The sequence below is a fragment of the Tursiops truncatus genome, chromosome 1 (assembly GCF_011762595.2).
Source record: "Tursiops truncatus isolate mTurTru1 chromosome 1, mTurTru1.mat.Y, whole genome shotgun sequence".
Taxonomy (NCBI): domain Eukaryota; kingdom Metazoa; phylum Chordata; class Mammalia; order Artiodactyla; family Delphinidae; genus Tursiops; species Tursiops truncatus.
This window is the reverse complement of record NC_047034.1, coordinates 174,253,132-174,268,951: the sequence shown is the minus strand read 5'-3', so window position 1 is coordinate 174,268,951 and position 15,820 is coordinate 174,253,132. Positions and strand designations below refer to the sequence as shown.

The following is a 15,820-nucleotide window of genomic DNA, read 5'->3' as shown; positions in this document are numbered from 1 at the left end:
GCTATATGTTGACCATGACCCTTCAGAAGAGAGTTTAAATCTGGTAACTTGTTTGAAATGACATATTAAATTGTCAAAGTCAGTGCCTTTGCCTTTTCTTACACATCTTTACTCTGTCCCGTAGGCCAAAGGAGGGCTTTCTGGTTTGTTTGACGGAGCTGAAGTTGTTCTTGGTCCGGACACATCCATGGAGCTTTTGGGGCCAGTTCCACCTGAACAACAATTTATTAACCAAAAAATGAGGCCTGGTTCTGGAATGTTGTCCATCAGGGTCATCCCAGATGGACCAACTAGAGCGCTCCAGGTGATGATTTATCGTAAGAACTGACCTGAGTCTCATTGTGCTCCCCCCGCCCCCACATGGTCGGTCATTCAGCAGATGTTTATTGAAGTATCTGTGCTGGGTGTGAGGATGGCGTGTCCTTATAAAGTGGGGATAAGACCTGCCTCACAAAGTTGTTATAAGAATCAGAGTATAAGTAAAATACAAGATGATTTTTAAAAAGTGTAAGAATTATTTCATAATAACTTATAAGGGAAAAGAATCTGAAAAAAAAGATAAATATGTATGTATCACTGGATCACTTTGCTGCACACTTGAAACTAACAGAACATTGTAAATCAACTATACTTCAATAATAATAAAAAAGAATGAGTAAAACAAAAGTGTAAGAATTAAAGAAGATGATGCCAAGAACAGTACATATTATTATCAGTCGTTATATATGTTTATTATATATTTAAATAATTGATATATTAATAACATTGACAACAGGGAGCTATATGAGGTCTCTAATCAGATAATTAACATGTTGTGTTATGAAAGTAGGAGTGGAGGGTGCTATGGGGAGTATCTAGAAAGGATTTGTATGCCCAGATTTGGAGACTGGCAGGGACTTTCTAAGAGAAGTAGCACTTAAGCTGAGATCTAAATGTTAACTGAAGGAAGTTAGCCAGATCAAGAAGGAAAGGTGGAGGGGCTGTGCCTTAAGAATGAGAGTATTCGCTCATGAGTTATTTACTGAGCCCTGTTAGAGCCAGACACAGTTCTAGGTACTGAACCTAGACTAGTGAACAAACAAAGTTCCCTGCCATCTTGGAGCTTACATTCTAGTGGGGTGGATAAACCATGAGCAATAAACAAAATAAGTAAATTATATGTATATGGGAAGTTATGTATCTCCATTGAAGGCCTGGAGATAAAGGAGAGTGATCCAAGTGGCACATAGAATATGCTAAGAAATAGGCAGGAGACCGAAGCAGGGGCCAGAACATGAAAAGCCTGATACATGCTAAGGATTTTGTGTTTTTTCTATGGCACCAAAGAGTCAGGGAGTGACACGATCAGAAATTTATTTTAACTTGCTCACTCTGGCTGCAGTGTGGAGAATTGGAGTGAAACTGGAGACAGAGAAAGGCCAGTTTGGCGGGATCTGGCTGAGAGATTATGGTGACCCGAACTAGAATACATGGCAGGGAGGTGGACATGAGGAGGACGTTGGAGAGAAATGAATAGAAATGAAGGCTTGTTAGGGGGTAGAGTCAGTCAGACTTAGTGATTGCTCGAATGTGCGGATGGGAGAGAGGAAGGAGTCAAGAATGGCCTTCAGGATTTTGATTTGGGCAACAAGGAGGATGATAATCTCCATCACTAAGAGATGTACACAGAGCAGACTTCTGGGGGGAAATGAGGAGTTAAGTTTTGGACTCATTAAGTGTATGGTATCTACAGGAAGGTGTCCGGAAGTCAGTGTAAGTATGGGTCTGTAGCTCAGGGAGAGTTCTGTGCTGGAGATAATGGATTTATCAGGCATGGGGAATTAGAGTTAAGGAAAAAGAAAAGATGTTGATGTGTAACAGCAAATTCTCTGAGATAGTACACCGTAATCCACAATATCTCTTTAAAAAGCACCCTTCTCTTAAGGCAAAAAGTGAATGCCTGGATCCTGAGGTTTGCATGTTTTGACTTGAGCTATAATGCTAGATCACCTACAGATGCCTAACTCCCACTGTATGAAGCTCTCAAGGTCTACAGCTTGGTGTTAGTCATAGAGACTCAAGACCAAATTTGCTTCATTATTATATAAATCTTACCTTAGCAGTGCTTTGGAAACCATTAACTTCCATAGGATTATTGAGCATATAGTGACTTTGACTTACACAATTGGTATGGAGTGGGTTTCGCAGTGGAAGTTTGAGCCCTCTTAGTAAGTACAGTGTTTTATTTGACCGCAGATAACAGATTTCTCCCAACGGAAAAGTGACCGTTCATCATACGAAGTGGATGAACTTCCTGTTATGGATCAAGAGCTGCAGAAATTAAAGAATCCAGACGCAGAGCAGGAATTGGAAGTACGTATTAGCTATTGCAGGGTCATTTCTTCATTACAAATTTGTTTAGAATTTTTCTCTTTGGTTTTCTTAGTTGAGACCTTCTCTTTTCTTTCTGACCTCTGTGACTTCTAAGTATCAGTGTTACTTCATAATATTTAATGTTATCACATCACGAATGTGTGAATATGTTACTTAAATGACAGCTCAGGTCAAATCAGAATGTAACGAATGTTGTTACAGTAAGATGAAAATAAAGAAAGCTAAATTATTTGAATTTAAATAGGAGTGAAGGTTGAGAATAAGCAAACTAGGTTTTATCTTCTTGGCCCCAGTTGACTCTGACATCTTCATTTCCCTGGCCCTGTTTGGGCATTGGAAAGAAAGTGAAAAGTGTGGAAAGGAGCATGAGATAAGTGTGAAAAAGCACACTTATTCCATATTTATTCATATAGGTTATTTAAAAAAAACACCTATATGTAAAGCACTGTATTGGATGTTATAGAAGTTTGGTGAATAACTTAATAAGAGCTTGTCTCTCAAACAGGGACAAAGATTCTCAAATGATTATTTTCCTGTAATGAGATGCAGAATGTCATCAGTGCTCCGGTAGAGGTGTTATCATATCACTGTGGAGTTCTGGTTGGGGTGGGGAGTGTGCCTGGAGAGGAAGGCTTGTAGTGAGATGATGGAATTTGAGCCGTCAAGGTGAGTAATACAGCTCCTACATGGTTTTCATCTGCTTAGAGGCAAAGTAGAGGGATTTAAAGCCATTTATTTCCTTGTCCTCTCCTGGCTACCTTGAGCTGTGTTTTAAACTGTCAGTGTGCCATATTTTGGTTTCCTTTCAGGTGCTTGTGAAGTTAGAAGGTGGAATTGGGTTGTCTTTAATTAATAAAGTCCCAGAAGAACTGGTCTTTGCAAGTCTTACGGGAATCAATGTGCACTACACACAGCTGGCCACCAGTCATATGCTAGAACTCAGCATACGGGATGTACAGGTGAGAGGGGGGCGCTTAGGACTTGTTGATCTCCTTTTCTTCCTGCTGAACAGCCGACCAGATCAGTGTTTGATGTTCTAAAAACTTTAGTACTTTGGCACAAATTTCTTATGGTCTTCAGAAAATCGTTCTATGAAAAGAATCCTTTTACCTATATTTGTCTTACTAATTTTTCTGTAGAGCAGAATTCTGAATATAGCAGCTAGTCCATCAGTAACTTAGATAACTTGGGCAAGGTGGCATGGAGGAAGGTGACCCATGGTCCCTCATCTTGCCAATAGAGAAAACAGCGGAAATCATCTAACCATAATTTAGAGGAACTGAAGTTCACCATAGGGAGAAAAACAAGGGAAGTGGACTTGTGCTTCTGATCAAGGTGGAGTAACAGACCTGATTTACTTTCCTACCTGAAACACCCCCAAAATCCAGATCAAGTAAGGAGACAACAGATTCAAGACACTGGACATCAGGCAACAAAGGACAGTGATCCCTGAGAGGTGGGAAACAGAAGAGGTGAGCCCTGCAATCACCCCAGCTTGCTGCCGTGAAAAAGTTTCCAGGCCATGTCACCAGGCGGAGAGACTGAGACAGAACCCAGCAGAGTGGATGAGCTGAGCAGGGTTAAGAGTCCTAGGACCAAGGCAGCCAGAGTTCATAGGACAGCAGACCTGGGAGGAGCATGCTGCACAGAAAGAACTCTCAGGAGATCTGCAGAGGGCCCCGCAGATGGTCAGCAAAGGACAGATGAGAGGAACCTACCGTCCGAAAGGGTCATAGCACCGGTCACAGCACCGGCTGCTCACCACCAGCCACACTGGGAAAACTGATAATTATGGGACATTGGGAGGAGCCTTCCAGAAAGTCTTGGGCCTCCGTGGTGAGCTATGTGCCCTAGGCTGAGCACTGCTCCAGACCTAGCTAACAAATCAGTCACACAGAAGGAAACTCTGAAAGAATCAAATCTGTTTCCAAGTAAATTAACCATGTCCCTGAACAACAAAGCTCAAGATTTAATGGAATACAGAAACATCCAGCACCCAGCAAAGCAAAAATCACAGTATGTGGCATCCTATCGGAAATTACCAGGTGTGCAAAGGGGTAGGAAGACACAGTATATAATGAGGAGCATAATCATTCAGAAGCAACCCAGAGCTGTTTGGATTTTCAGAGAAGGACATTAAAACTCATTGTAACTGTATTCTATTCTACATGTTCAAAAAGTTTAGCAGAGACATGGAAGATATAAAAATCTCAAATCAAACTTCTAGAGATTAAAATGGAATGGAAAAAACACTGGATTTGATCTGTAGCAGATGACACAGTGCAGAAAAAATGATTAGTGAACTTAAAGACATAACAAGAGAAACTGTCCAAATTGAAATACCCAAAGAAAAATAATCCAAGGGGAAAAAAACCCTACAAAGAGACCAGCATCAGTGACCTATGAGAAAACTTCAGGCAATCTAATATATGGATAATTGGAGTCCCCAGAGGAGAGAGAGAGGAGGAGACAGGAAAAAAAAAAAATTGGAAGGAATTTTGTAATTATTATGTTTGTTAGAGGGTTTTGTTCTTGTTGTTAGGTAAATGTCTGCCTTTTTTCTTTTTTTAAAACATGAATAACTTTTAAAAGTCGTGAATTAGGGACTTCCCTGGTGGTCCAGTGGTTAAGAATCCGCCTTCCAACAAAGGGGACGTGGGTTTGATCCCTGGTTGGGGAACTAAGATCCCACATTCCGAGGGGCAGCTAAGCCCGTGCACCCCAACTATTGAGCCGGCGTGCTCTATAGCTCGCGTGCCACAACTAGAGAGAAGCCCGTGCGCCGCAGTGAAGGATCCCGCATGCTGCAATGAAGATCCCATGTGCTGCAATTAAGACCCGATGCAGCCAAATAAATAAATAAATAAACATTAAAAAAAATTTTAAATCATGAATTAAATTCAATTTTATTTTTTTTAAAAAAAGATTTTGACCATAGATGTTCCAAACTTAATGAAAACTATAAACTCACAGAAGCAGCTCAAACACAAATCCACATTCACACCGTCCCCTGTGCCTTTCCCCTGCCCTGCCACACATACGACATGAAGGAAACTGTACCAAGGTACATCATAATCAATTATTCAAAACCAGTGATAAAGCATCCAGATTAAAAAAGCCACGTTCCTCACAAGGAACAAAGGTGAGAATGACAGCCAGTTTCTTATTGGGAACAATGCAAGTGAGAATATGGTAAGCAACATCTTTAAAGTGTTGAAAGGAAAAAAAACCTGCCAACCTAGAAGTCTGTGCCCAGCAAATATATCTTTCAAAAACAAGGGTGAATTAAAGGTGTTTTTAGACATTCAAAAGCTAAAAGGACTCATTTCCAGCAGATCCACACTACAAAAAAATGTTAAAGGATTATCATGCCAAAACCCCTTTTCAGAAGAATTTTTTCTTTCATCATATATCACAAATAGCAAAGAGTTCAGGCTAATGACATCCCATTTGTTTGAGGATAAAAAGTTAATATCTTGCCATCTCTATTTCTTTGTCTTTCTTTTTTGATCTTACGGAGAAGATCCAAGGAATCATTTGCTGTTCATTAATTTCATTGACTTTTTACTGTAATTAAAAAGATTTTTTTTTCCTGTAGTACCTCTTGATTTCATGTGTGCTGTAAATTGTAGAAAATAAATAGATTTGAGAGTTTACTATGATTACAGTGCTATGAGGAAGAATTTTTAAGAACAGAAGATACAGTCCCACCCTTAGGGAGTGTCTAAATCTAATTGGGAGACTAAAACAAGAATCAGAAATTCACAGTTAGTACACTTGTGTCAAATGTGTTTGGGGAAAGAACAAAGAAGAGGTCAGAATAAGGTGAGACTTTATTGTCATTTCTATTGGGTGTGACAGGTGATTCACTCACTGGGTGAATTCTAACTGAGTTATCATCTGTGTGCTGGGCATGGCACTGGGCTCTGGAGATACCACCATGACTCAAAAGATGAAGTTTCTGCTCTCTGAACTAACAGACTAGGGGAGAAGTCAGCCAATAAGTGAGCGAGCAAGCAAATAAATAATTCCAACTTGGGGTAACTGCTGTGAGAGAATAAAGAGGGATGCTGCTGCTTTAGGTAAGGTGGCCTAGGAGGGTCTTCCTGAGGAAGTGGGAGCTGAGCCGAACTTGGAAGACTAGAATGAGAAAACCAGAGAAAAGGTATACTATGGGGAAAATGTTCCGGAAAATTCTGAGGGAGGAGAGACTTGCCCATCTTTGAGAAACAATGGGGAGGCTTGTGTGCAGGCATGGTGGTGAGCCTGGAGGAGAGTGGTATGTAGTGAGACTGGATCAGGTGGGCCCTTGGAGGCTGTGCTGAGGAGTGCTGTCCTGTCCTAGGAGATAAGGGAAGCCACTGCAGCGTGTCCAGGAAGGAGGGACATGATTTGTGTTTTTGAAAGATCATTTTGGCTGCTGTATAGAGAGCACATGGTAGGAGGCAAGAATGGAAGTAAGAAGAAGTGCTCTAGGTCCCTTGCCCTTCTCTCTGCACCTTGAAAGCCAACAGAAGGACCATCTGCAGCGACTGTACAAAATGGTTCTGTGGGAACCCATGTGATACAATGGAAAGGTCAAGGGCTTGATGCTCGAAATACCTGCATTTGAATCCCAACTCTCCTACTTACTATTATACCTTGTGAATATAATAGTAGTAATAGTGTGGGCAAGTAGTTTAACTTCTCTAAGCTTCTGTTTTCTTGTTTGTAAAATGGGGAGGAATAACAATTAACCTTTAGGGTTGTAGTGAGGAATGTGTTAGGTGATGTGTAGGAAGTATGCTTAGGGGTACCCGACACATGTTCTCTCCTCTTTCCTCTTCCTAGTGTGGGCCTTTAGGGTAAAGCAAAGTAAAGATGCTTGCTTCCTGCCGTGAGCCTCTGGATGTCCATAAACTTACCTGAGTGTGGAGAGTGTGTTCTCGGTGATGGTGCTGATGTGGGGGATGAATAGAGCAGTCCCTGGTGCCACTGCTTTCGTCGCTCCATTCCTAGAAGGGAGTTGACTTTAGGATGGGCAACTGTGCCCATTTGGTAGCCATCTGCTACTGATTCTCTCGTTTGAGTTCTTCAGGGAATTTGGAGCAAGAGAAGCATTGATAGCCTAGTGGTTGAGAACGTTCGCTTTGGGGACAGAGAGAAGTGGAGTCAAGTTCTCGTTCTGTCACTGACTAGGTGTACAACCTTAGGCAGGGGACTCTCTTCTCAGCTTCTTTGTCTGTGACATGAGGACAGTGATGATCCCCAGGAGGTTGTGGTGAGGATGCAGCAGAGCCCTGAGTTTGATAACTTGGACAGGCTGGCCGTTGTGGGACTTGATGAGACAATGCTTGTGAGGGGACCAGCTTGGTGCGTGGCACACAGCACTCACCAAATAAAGTACAGCTCCTAACTATTGCTATTATTGTTGCTGGTTTTAGTGAGAATATATTTTTCCAAAAATACTTTCTGAATGACCTGCATATTGTGAGACCTAGTTAAAGGTAAAAATGAAAACTGAGCAATTTGTCTGTCTTTGTTGCTGCTTTTTCATGTCCTAGGTGGACAATCAGCTCCTTGGCACCACGCAGCCCTTCATGCTCTTTGTGACTCCACTGAGCAATGAGAATGAGGTCATTGAGACAGGCCCTGCTGTGCAAGTGAACACGGTGAAGTTCCCCAGTAAGAGTGCGCTGACCAACATCTACAAGGTAGGCTGGTGGGCTTGATTTGTCCTCTCGCAGCCAAGGCTCAGAGCAGCAGTTCAGGCTGTGGATGGAAATAGTCCAGTGGGGGTAAGGCACTAAGCGACTCGATACATTGTGTAGCGGAATTGATGGAAACTCCTCTTAAAACTTCAGATTCTCAGTTGTGTTGTCGATGATTCAGCGGGCAATAGTACTGAATCCATAGGGGCCAGAGTCTGTATTCGTCAGCGTGAAGTCTCTGCAGGAAAGTATAGCATCTTCTAGATTGGTTGTGACCAGGCATGATCTCGATATGTTATTAAAATAATAATCCAAAAATTAGCACACAACATTGTAAATCAACTATACTTCAATAAAATAAATTTAAAAAATAATAATCCAAGACTACTGGAAAAGGGATAGGAGGAGGGGCCTGACCTTGGGACAGGCATCCTCCTCTGTAAGCTGCCACACTATTTACTAAAAGCAGATCATTCAGAAGTGATAAACTTTCTTTCCTGGAGAAGTCTTCATGTACAGGCTAGCGTTACACCACCAAATTCTGGAAAAGTGGGAGCTAAGACGTTGCTTCTCATATTTCTGGTCCTTTGTCACCAGCGCCAGTGGGGTCAAGCCTGCCTGTGGCCCTCAAATTCACAAGCCCAGTTCTGCTCCTTAAACTAGCTGCTGTCCATGTGAGCTCAGTACCATATACCACAGTGCATCTGAAAGTATAATCCTGACTAACCAGACACAGATGCCCTGGGAACCAAGCAATAGGATGGTGAATCGTCTACTAAACATCTTCTGGAATTTTTGATTCATTATAACAATGTAGAGAGAGATGAGCCAGAAAAAATTTGGCAGTATGATTATGAAATCACATAAGTAAAGAGACCACGCCATATCACAGGGGCCTTCTTAGGGCGCGGATGAGAGTTCCTCTGGCATTCGCACTGTAAATCAGAATTTCTTTATCTCTAGCATCTGATGGTCACGGCTCAGAGATTCACGGTACAAATTGAGGAGAAACTGCTCCTCAAGCTGCTGAGTTTCTTTGGCTACGATCAGGCAGAATCAGGTAATGTCGAATGTTCTAGGTGTGTATCTGGGAATTGGCCCAAGGGTGGCATTTTTTAGTCTGCTTGTGAAAATAGGTGGCCTCTGAATGCCTGGCAAGCTCCCTATCCACTTCATAGTCTGAGCTGGGAAGCTAAGGTTTGCGGTTCAGTTCTCTTTCTAAGTATTGCTTGTTGACAGGTATTGAGGTGTATCTGTGTACGAAAGAAGCTGCTCCAAGGGTCTCTGGTGTCCCAGCATACCCAGGGGCAAGCTTTTGGGAAGCAGTATATTGTTCCTCTTTGTTTCATGTTTTTTGACTCATCTGCTTTAAGATGGCAGAAATGATGTTAGTCATTTAGCAAACCACTTTGTTTCCTAACCTTTGTTTATTAAACAGATTCAGGGCCAAGAATCAGAAATCCCTTCGGCAGTTCCTTTGGTTTAGCTGAGGAAAAAAATTGGCTAGCCTCAACTCCTTAACTTTTTTCACATCCATACCCTTATGCCTTAATGTAATTACAAAGGTTTCTTGTTACTTTTCTCTTCTTTGGAGAGGGGAGTAGGATAAGCTTTTGAAAGACCTAAATTTTCCAGCAGTGCCACAGAAATTATGTAGCTGTCGTCTCTTTATTTTAGATCCCTCATCATGGCCTTTGCTAGACTGTATATACAGCTTAGAAAGAAGTCAGTAATGCTTAGTCTTTTGAAGACTAAACTAAATACTGAGCCTAAAGAAATGATAAGATAGAGACTTTTAATGTTTATCTGCCCATGTAGGCTAAAGGGGGAAAAAAATCCCTGGGGACGTGTGTACATATGAACATACATGCACACAATGCAAGAAAGATATTTTTGCTCTGTTTACCCCAGACTTAGACTTTAAGCTTTAAGTAAGTGTCTTTGGGATCAGGAGCAGATCCTGTCTGTTTAGTGCTGCGTTCTCCACTTTGGGTCAGAACGCCAGTGTTTATTTGTGTTCAGAGAGCCACTTGAGCCTGCCTGCCAGGTATCTGTTCTCTTTTGGGTACCTTCTTGGGAAGTTTTACTTTAAATTTGATTGGACACGCTTTTCTTGTAAGTTGCTCTAAATAAATTTCTCCCCAAGCATTGTCTAGTGGATTTAGACTCTTTTGTAAAATCCTTGCCTGGCTTTCATTGAGGAATCTCCTCTGCCTTCTATAACTATTCCTGTTCCCTGAATACAGATAAGCCTATCTCTGTTGCGGTATCTTTTTTTTTTTTTTTAACCTATTCCCTTCTTTCTATAAATAGAACTGTATAAAAGCTTACAGTATAAATTTGTTTGATATGTAGATATGTACAGTCTCTTTGGTTTTATTTTTAAAAGCACCTGAATCCAAGTGCAAATAAGCTGCCCACATGGGTGTGGGGACAGCATCAAGTTGAAGAGCACATTGCTGTGTTTTAGCCTGTGTTCATCCCTTTTGCTTCATGAGATAACAAGTGAGAAATCGGCCTCCACTCTGCTATTTAAATGATGTCCACTGTTTGGGAGAGAGAGCCACTTGTTGTGATGTTGGTTCTTTATAGCCTGCAGCCTGTTTCTTTTCAAGGCATTATGTTTCGCTCAGATTCATCATTTAATTGGTCATGTTGTTCATGATGATTCAGTTAATCTACACTCCAAGTACTTATTTAGATACCATTTTCTGAAATAAATTCAGATAATCTGGGTCATTTATAATAATAATGATAACGACATGGTTTCTAGAAAACGCATTGCCATCAAGCACACCCATGACCTTTGGCTTTCCCACCTGGATTATTTTTTCCAGAGATGATATCTGCCAGATGGTAATAGAGTCACAATCAAAAGATTAAGCTATTGTACTTTTTGGATCAGCAACATGAACCAGATCTACTTTTACAAAGAAATGGCATCAGGGTACTGTACATATTACTGAGCCCTAAAAAATTAAATTTAGACAAATAGACGTTTACATTTTTCTGTGAGTTTCTTTTCAATGTGAACGAAAGTATTTGAATCATGAGACTTCAGAGGAAACTTATTTTTCAAGAAAACAATTCTACCTTTGTACCAGAGGTGGAAAAATACGATGAAAACCTCCACGAAAAGACAGCTGAGCAAGGTGGGACGCCAATTCGATACTACTTTGAAAATCTCAAAATCAGCATCCCCCAGATCAAGCTGAGCGTGTTCACCTCCAACAAGCTACCACTGGATCTCAAGGTGAGCTGCTAGCTGGGTAAGTTTTAAAAATGACTTTTCCTTGGAAAAGATTGAGTGTGTTTACCACTTGCTTTTTCCGTCCAGTATCATCATTTGTAGCAGATATTTTTACAGGTTTTCTTTTTTGAGAATTTTTAGCGACTCGTATGTGTACGTACATATGTACAGTTGACCGTTGAATAGTGTGAGAGTTAGGAGCACCCACCCCTCCTCGCAATTGAAAATCTGCATATAACTTCCATTATGTGCAGTTCTGCATCCGAGTAAACTGTTGAAAAGATCCGCATGTCAGTGGACCATGCAGTTCAAACTAAGTGTGGTGTTCAAGGGTCAACTGTATATTCCTTTTCTTTTCTTTTCTTTTTTTTAATGTTTAAGTATGACTTTGCTAAAGATTAAAGAGTAACAAAAGAGAGTAAACACAGAATTACATAAAACCCCATCTGCCCTCTGCTTAGCTCTTGGCTCATCTCAGTGAGGTAAAAGCCTCCTTTCCTAGGGCCGCTCCCAGACTCGAGAGAAAAGCTGTAGCCAAGACAATATCTTCTTTCTGTGCCCGAGTCCTGCCTGCCCTCCTCCTCGCCTCCTAAGTACTCACCTCTTTTTGAATGGTTGACGGTGGAAATGTCTACCACCTTCAAGGATGACGCGGTCACTTACCCACCAAGGTGTGGCCTCCCCTACCCACCATATTAGGATGAGACACTCCTACAGAGCATCTGGATATGCACTTGACAGATACAGTCTGAATACCATCTTTATTTTCTGCAGTAAAATCTATTAAAATTAAGGGATGCTTCTAGAATGCAAATCTAAGCCTATCTGACTCTAAAGTTTATATACATTTTACCCCTATGCTGTGCTGTCCCTTAGAACATAAGGAGGCGGAGGATTTTAGAGCTCTGTGAGTCCTTAATGATGTCCTTGCTTGATGAACAAGGATATTGGAGTTCACAGTGTTTTGTCACTGAAGCCTGTGTAGTTGGAGCAGGAGTAGAACCCAGGTGATTGTTGGAAGGTCCTTCCTTAGGCGGAGTCTACATCTGCCTCCCTGCAGCCTGCACCCCTTACTTCTGGTTCTTTCCTCTGTTGCACTTGAAGATGGGTATCAGGGCATCTACCTCCCCACTAACCACCGGTCGAAGGCTTTCCCACTGCCCCATGCTGCCTCCTTTAAGATGCTGCAGGGTGGTCTTTCTTTCTGAACAGGAGTAGCTAGAGATGTGGACAAATAAGTAATAAACCTGGAGTCATAAATTTCCATGCCTGCAGGAACTGTGCCAGCAGTGAAGTTGGCGAAGCAGCCCCGGGGGCACCGTGGCCCTCAGAGTGTGCACTCTTCATCTGAAGGGGGCAGTGCAGCTCAGCTCCAGCCAGTTGTTATGGGGGAATGTGAACCCAGTGTTGCCAGATCTTTGGAGTTTTTAAAGTGAAGCCGGAAATCTGGATTTTTATGTGGAATCTCCTGGTTTTTAAATGTTGGCAACCGATTTGAATTTTTTTGTTTTTGGTTTTAAGCCTTGTGGACCTAACAAAACACATGTGTGGGCCTCATGTGGGCCTACGATTTGCCAGCTCACAACTTCTAAAATAGACTTATAGGTAACAAGACAGTAGTCTGGTCCAAATCAAGTCGTTTTTGGGTAAGGACAGGGCAAGGGTGACTGCTTCATTAAGGCAGCAAACGGGGTGAGTAGTTGGGAATGCAGGTCGGGACCGGGGAGCTCCTGCAACCATCCTGAGAACAGGGCCTTCTCCATGGACTGTCCTGTCTGCTTAATTAGCTTTAACTTCATGTTTCCCAGGAGACTAAAGATACTTATAATTAGCATGGGAGTGGGGGGGAAACCATGGGAAAACCACTATCTTGCTAATATCCACAAGTATCCACTTGACTTATGTGACCCTTTGGAATGGGTTTGTTTGATAAAGTATATATTCCCCCAGAACACTTGGCACTCACCCAACAAACCAGTGTCAAGCATTTCCTGAGAGTTAAGGACTTCTTGTTTTCTAAATCATCTTACTAAGAAACACAGACACCTAATTGTTCCTTCCAAATTGCTCCTGGTAGAAGATTTCCCCCCAGACTAACAAATGCAGTATGATTTTCTACAGTTGAAGTAGCTTCAGGCCCCCAGTTCCTTGGTATTGATGCTTGCACGCTCACCCTGCATGCAATACACTGGGAGTCGTTTAGGTTGAGTGTTTCATTTGGTGCTATATTGAAGGAACATTTTCAAGGCATTTTTCAAATGATTGCTAAACAGATTCAGTGGAGCAGCCACATTATGAGGTGTGGGGCGGGGGACACCCTGAATGTGGTACCTTAATATTTCAAACAGGGTGCTGGGAATTGGGATGTCAGAGTTAAATTCTCAGCTTACAGAAGTCACCATTTTATTGTGTCTTGCCTTCTCCTCGAGGAGTCTGGGACTCATAAATAATGTCATTTATTCAAATAGTTTTCTAACAGAGTAATATCCCTTTATTAGTAGCTCTTAGGAAGAGCAGTCTGCTCTTTGAGATGAATATGTAACGGCTAAAAGTATGTGCTTAGGAAATGGAGTCCTGTCCCAGAGCAGGAATCATGAGAGTCTGACTAAAAGGTAACCATGTCTTTGGTATTGAAGGCATAATTATCTTGATTCTCTTGACTCCAGGCCAGAAACGAGGCTGTCAGAAGTCTCAGAGGGAAGTCTCTTCAGGTTTACACCGAGGGTACATTATTGCCAGATAGAGTGTCTGTTCAGAAGGACTCAAAGCAGTTTCACATCTGCTATCTCAATTGGATTCCTTACTCTGCGATGGAAGAAGGGGGAGATAATAGTTCCATCTCACAAATGCAGAGACGAAAGCACGGCATTCCCCGCCCCCCCCCCACCCATTCGCCATTATTCTCCCAAGTTTGCATGTTAGAGAGTAGCAGAATAATATTGAAAGTGCCAGGTAGTTTATATGTTCTTTCGGTTTTCTTAAAGATCAAAAGAGTCCAGGAGCCTTTAAAAGGTTTCATAAGGTGGCCTACAGCAGCCCTTTTCCCATTTAGAGCATTGGGGTATTACAAAAGAAGGGCTTTAATTGAGCAATCTAGTTTGGAAGAAAACCCACATTTTAATGGTCGGAGAGCAAGAGGGTGGGGGTGAGGGGGAATTTCAAACAAAGACACTATTTAAAAAGCCTAAAACTGTCTTCTCAAAGGCTTGAAATAATTTGTTGGGAAACTTCAGACCCTTTACTTTTTCCTCCCCTCCCTAAATAAAAACCAGATTTGTTAAAAGGAAAAAAGATCCAGTATTGTTAATTGTATTTCAGAAAGTGCCAGAGAGGGAAATATCCCTGTAGTTTTAAACACTGTCCCAAGAGGCAAGTGGGCAAATACCCTGCTTCACATAAACAGTCTCTATGTACCATAAATAAACCTTTAAAGAATGAATTCCAGACAGTTTTGTTTAGTGCAGGATAAACTAAGAAGGGAAAGGACATGGCCCAGGGACTAGCTTGTGATCTGAGACCTTATGGCATATGGACAGGTATTTCTTCTTTCAACTCTATAAAGTTTCTGGAAGACTTCAGCGGTTTTTATCTGGCGGAAGTAGGAATAGACATTTTCCTATTTTTATTAGGAACTTATGAGCACAGATTGCTTTCTCCAGAATCCATTTTATAACAGGAAACTGTCTGCTACTTGAGTAAATAAGCATCAACTTTGTATACTACTGTATTTGATTAGTCATTCAGTTACTACAAGAAAAAGCCCTGTTTGGCTCGGAAAGAGGGAAACTCTCATCTCCTGTACTTTGACTCACCAGAACAACCTGAAGGTGGCAGAGTAATTCATACCAGTGTGCCATATCTCAGCTTTTTCAAATGTGGGAGGTCCCAAAGCAGTACCAGGTAAAGATCATTTTTACTGAAAGGCCAGAATACTTCCTTGGTTCAGACAAAGCACGTTAGCCGCTCAGAAAGGGGATAGTGTCTCTCATGAGGGCTTTGACAACTTAGTAGAGGTTTCAAAGTCTTTGTGTTATGTGTGGTTCTTCTTCTTCAGTGTTTGGTTGCAATGAGAAAGTTGGGGTACAAAGCTTTTTGCTGTATGCCTTTGCTTTGATCTCATTTCCTCTTTTCTGAGAAGAAAGTAATGCTCAGAGTTGTATTGACAAGACAAACTGCTGAACTGATGTCAGTACCTGGCTTTACTAACATATCTATTTATTGTGGGTCTGAGCAAAGCAGTTGAGGCTATGGGGCCTCAGTTTCTGTGTCAGTGAAATGGGGAGAATAGTGCCTGCTCACTTCATCATCACTCACCATGTGCATGGGTGAGACATTCAAGAATGAATAGCAGAACATTTTTCAGGAGAAGTAAAATAATCCTCTTTTCTGGTCTTCATGCTTTCTGCCTGTTAGGTAGTTGTGGTTGTGAAAACGAGCATGTTCAAGTCTACGATCTACTAATAACTAGCTACAGGAGTTTAGGCCACCCACTTAACGTTTCTTTGGT

General features: G+C 41.7%; 1 protein-coding gene across 18 annotated transcripts in view; it reads left to right on the top strand.

The window, feature by feature from the left end:
- Positions 1–15,820, top strand: part of VPS13D (vacuolar protein sorting 13 homolog D) — a 244,693-nt gene that overhangs the window by 132,066 nt on the left and 96,807 nt on the right. For 13 of the 18 annotated variants that reach the window (XR_012327971.1, XM_073795836.1, XM_073795842.1 and 10 more), the window contains 6 exons: positions 125–304; positions 2,236–2,352; positions 3,183–3,332; positions 7,917–8,066; positions 9,027–9,123; positions 11,168–11,316. Coding sequence is in view for 15 of the 18 variants with exons in the window: in XM_073795836.1 (XP_073651937.1) it covers positions 125–304; positions 2,236–2,352; positions 3,183–3,332; positions 7,917–8,066; positions 9,027–9,123; positions 11,168–11,316 (843 nt within the window). In the remaining 3 variants the exon portion in view is untranslated. Of the gene's footprint in view, positions 1–124; positions 305–2,235; positions 2,353–3,182; positions 3,333–7,916; positions 8,067–9,026; positions 9,124–11,167; positions 11,333–15,820 lie in introns of those variants that run through there. The other 5 variants (XM_073795864.1, XM_073795868.1, XM_073795861.1 and 2 more) reach the window with 4 other exon arrangements.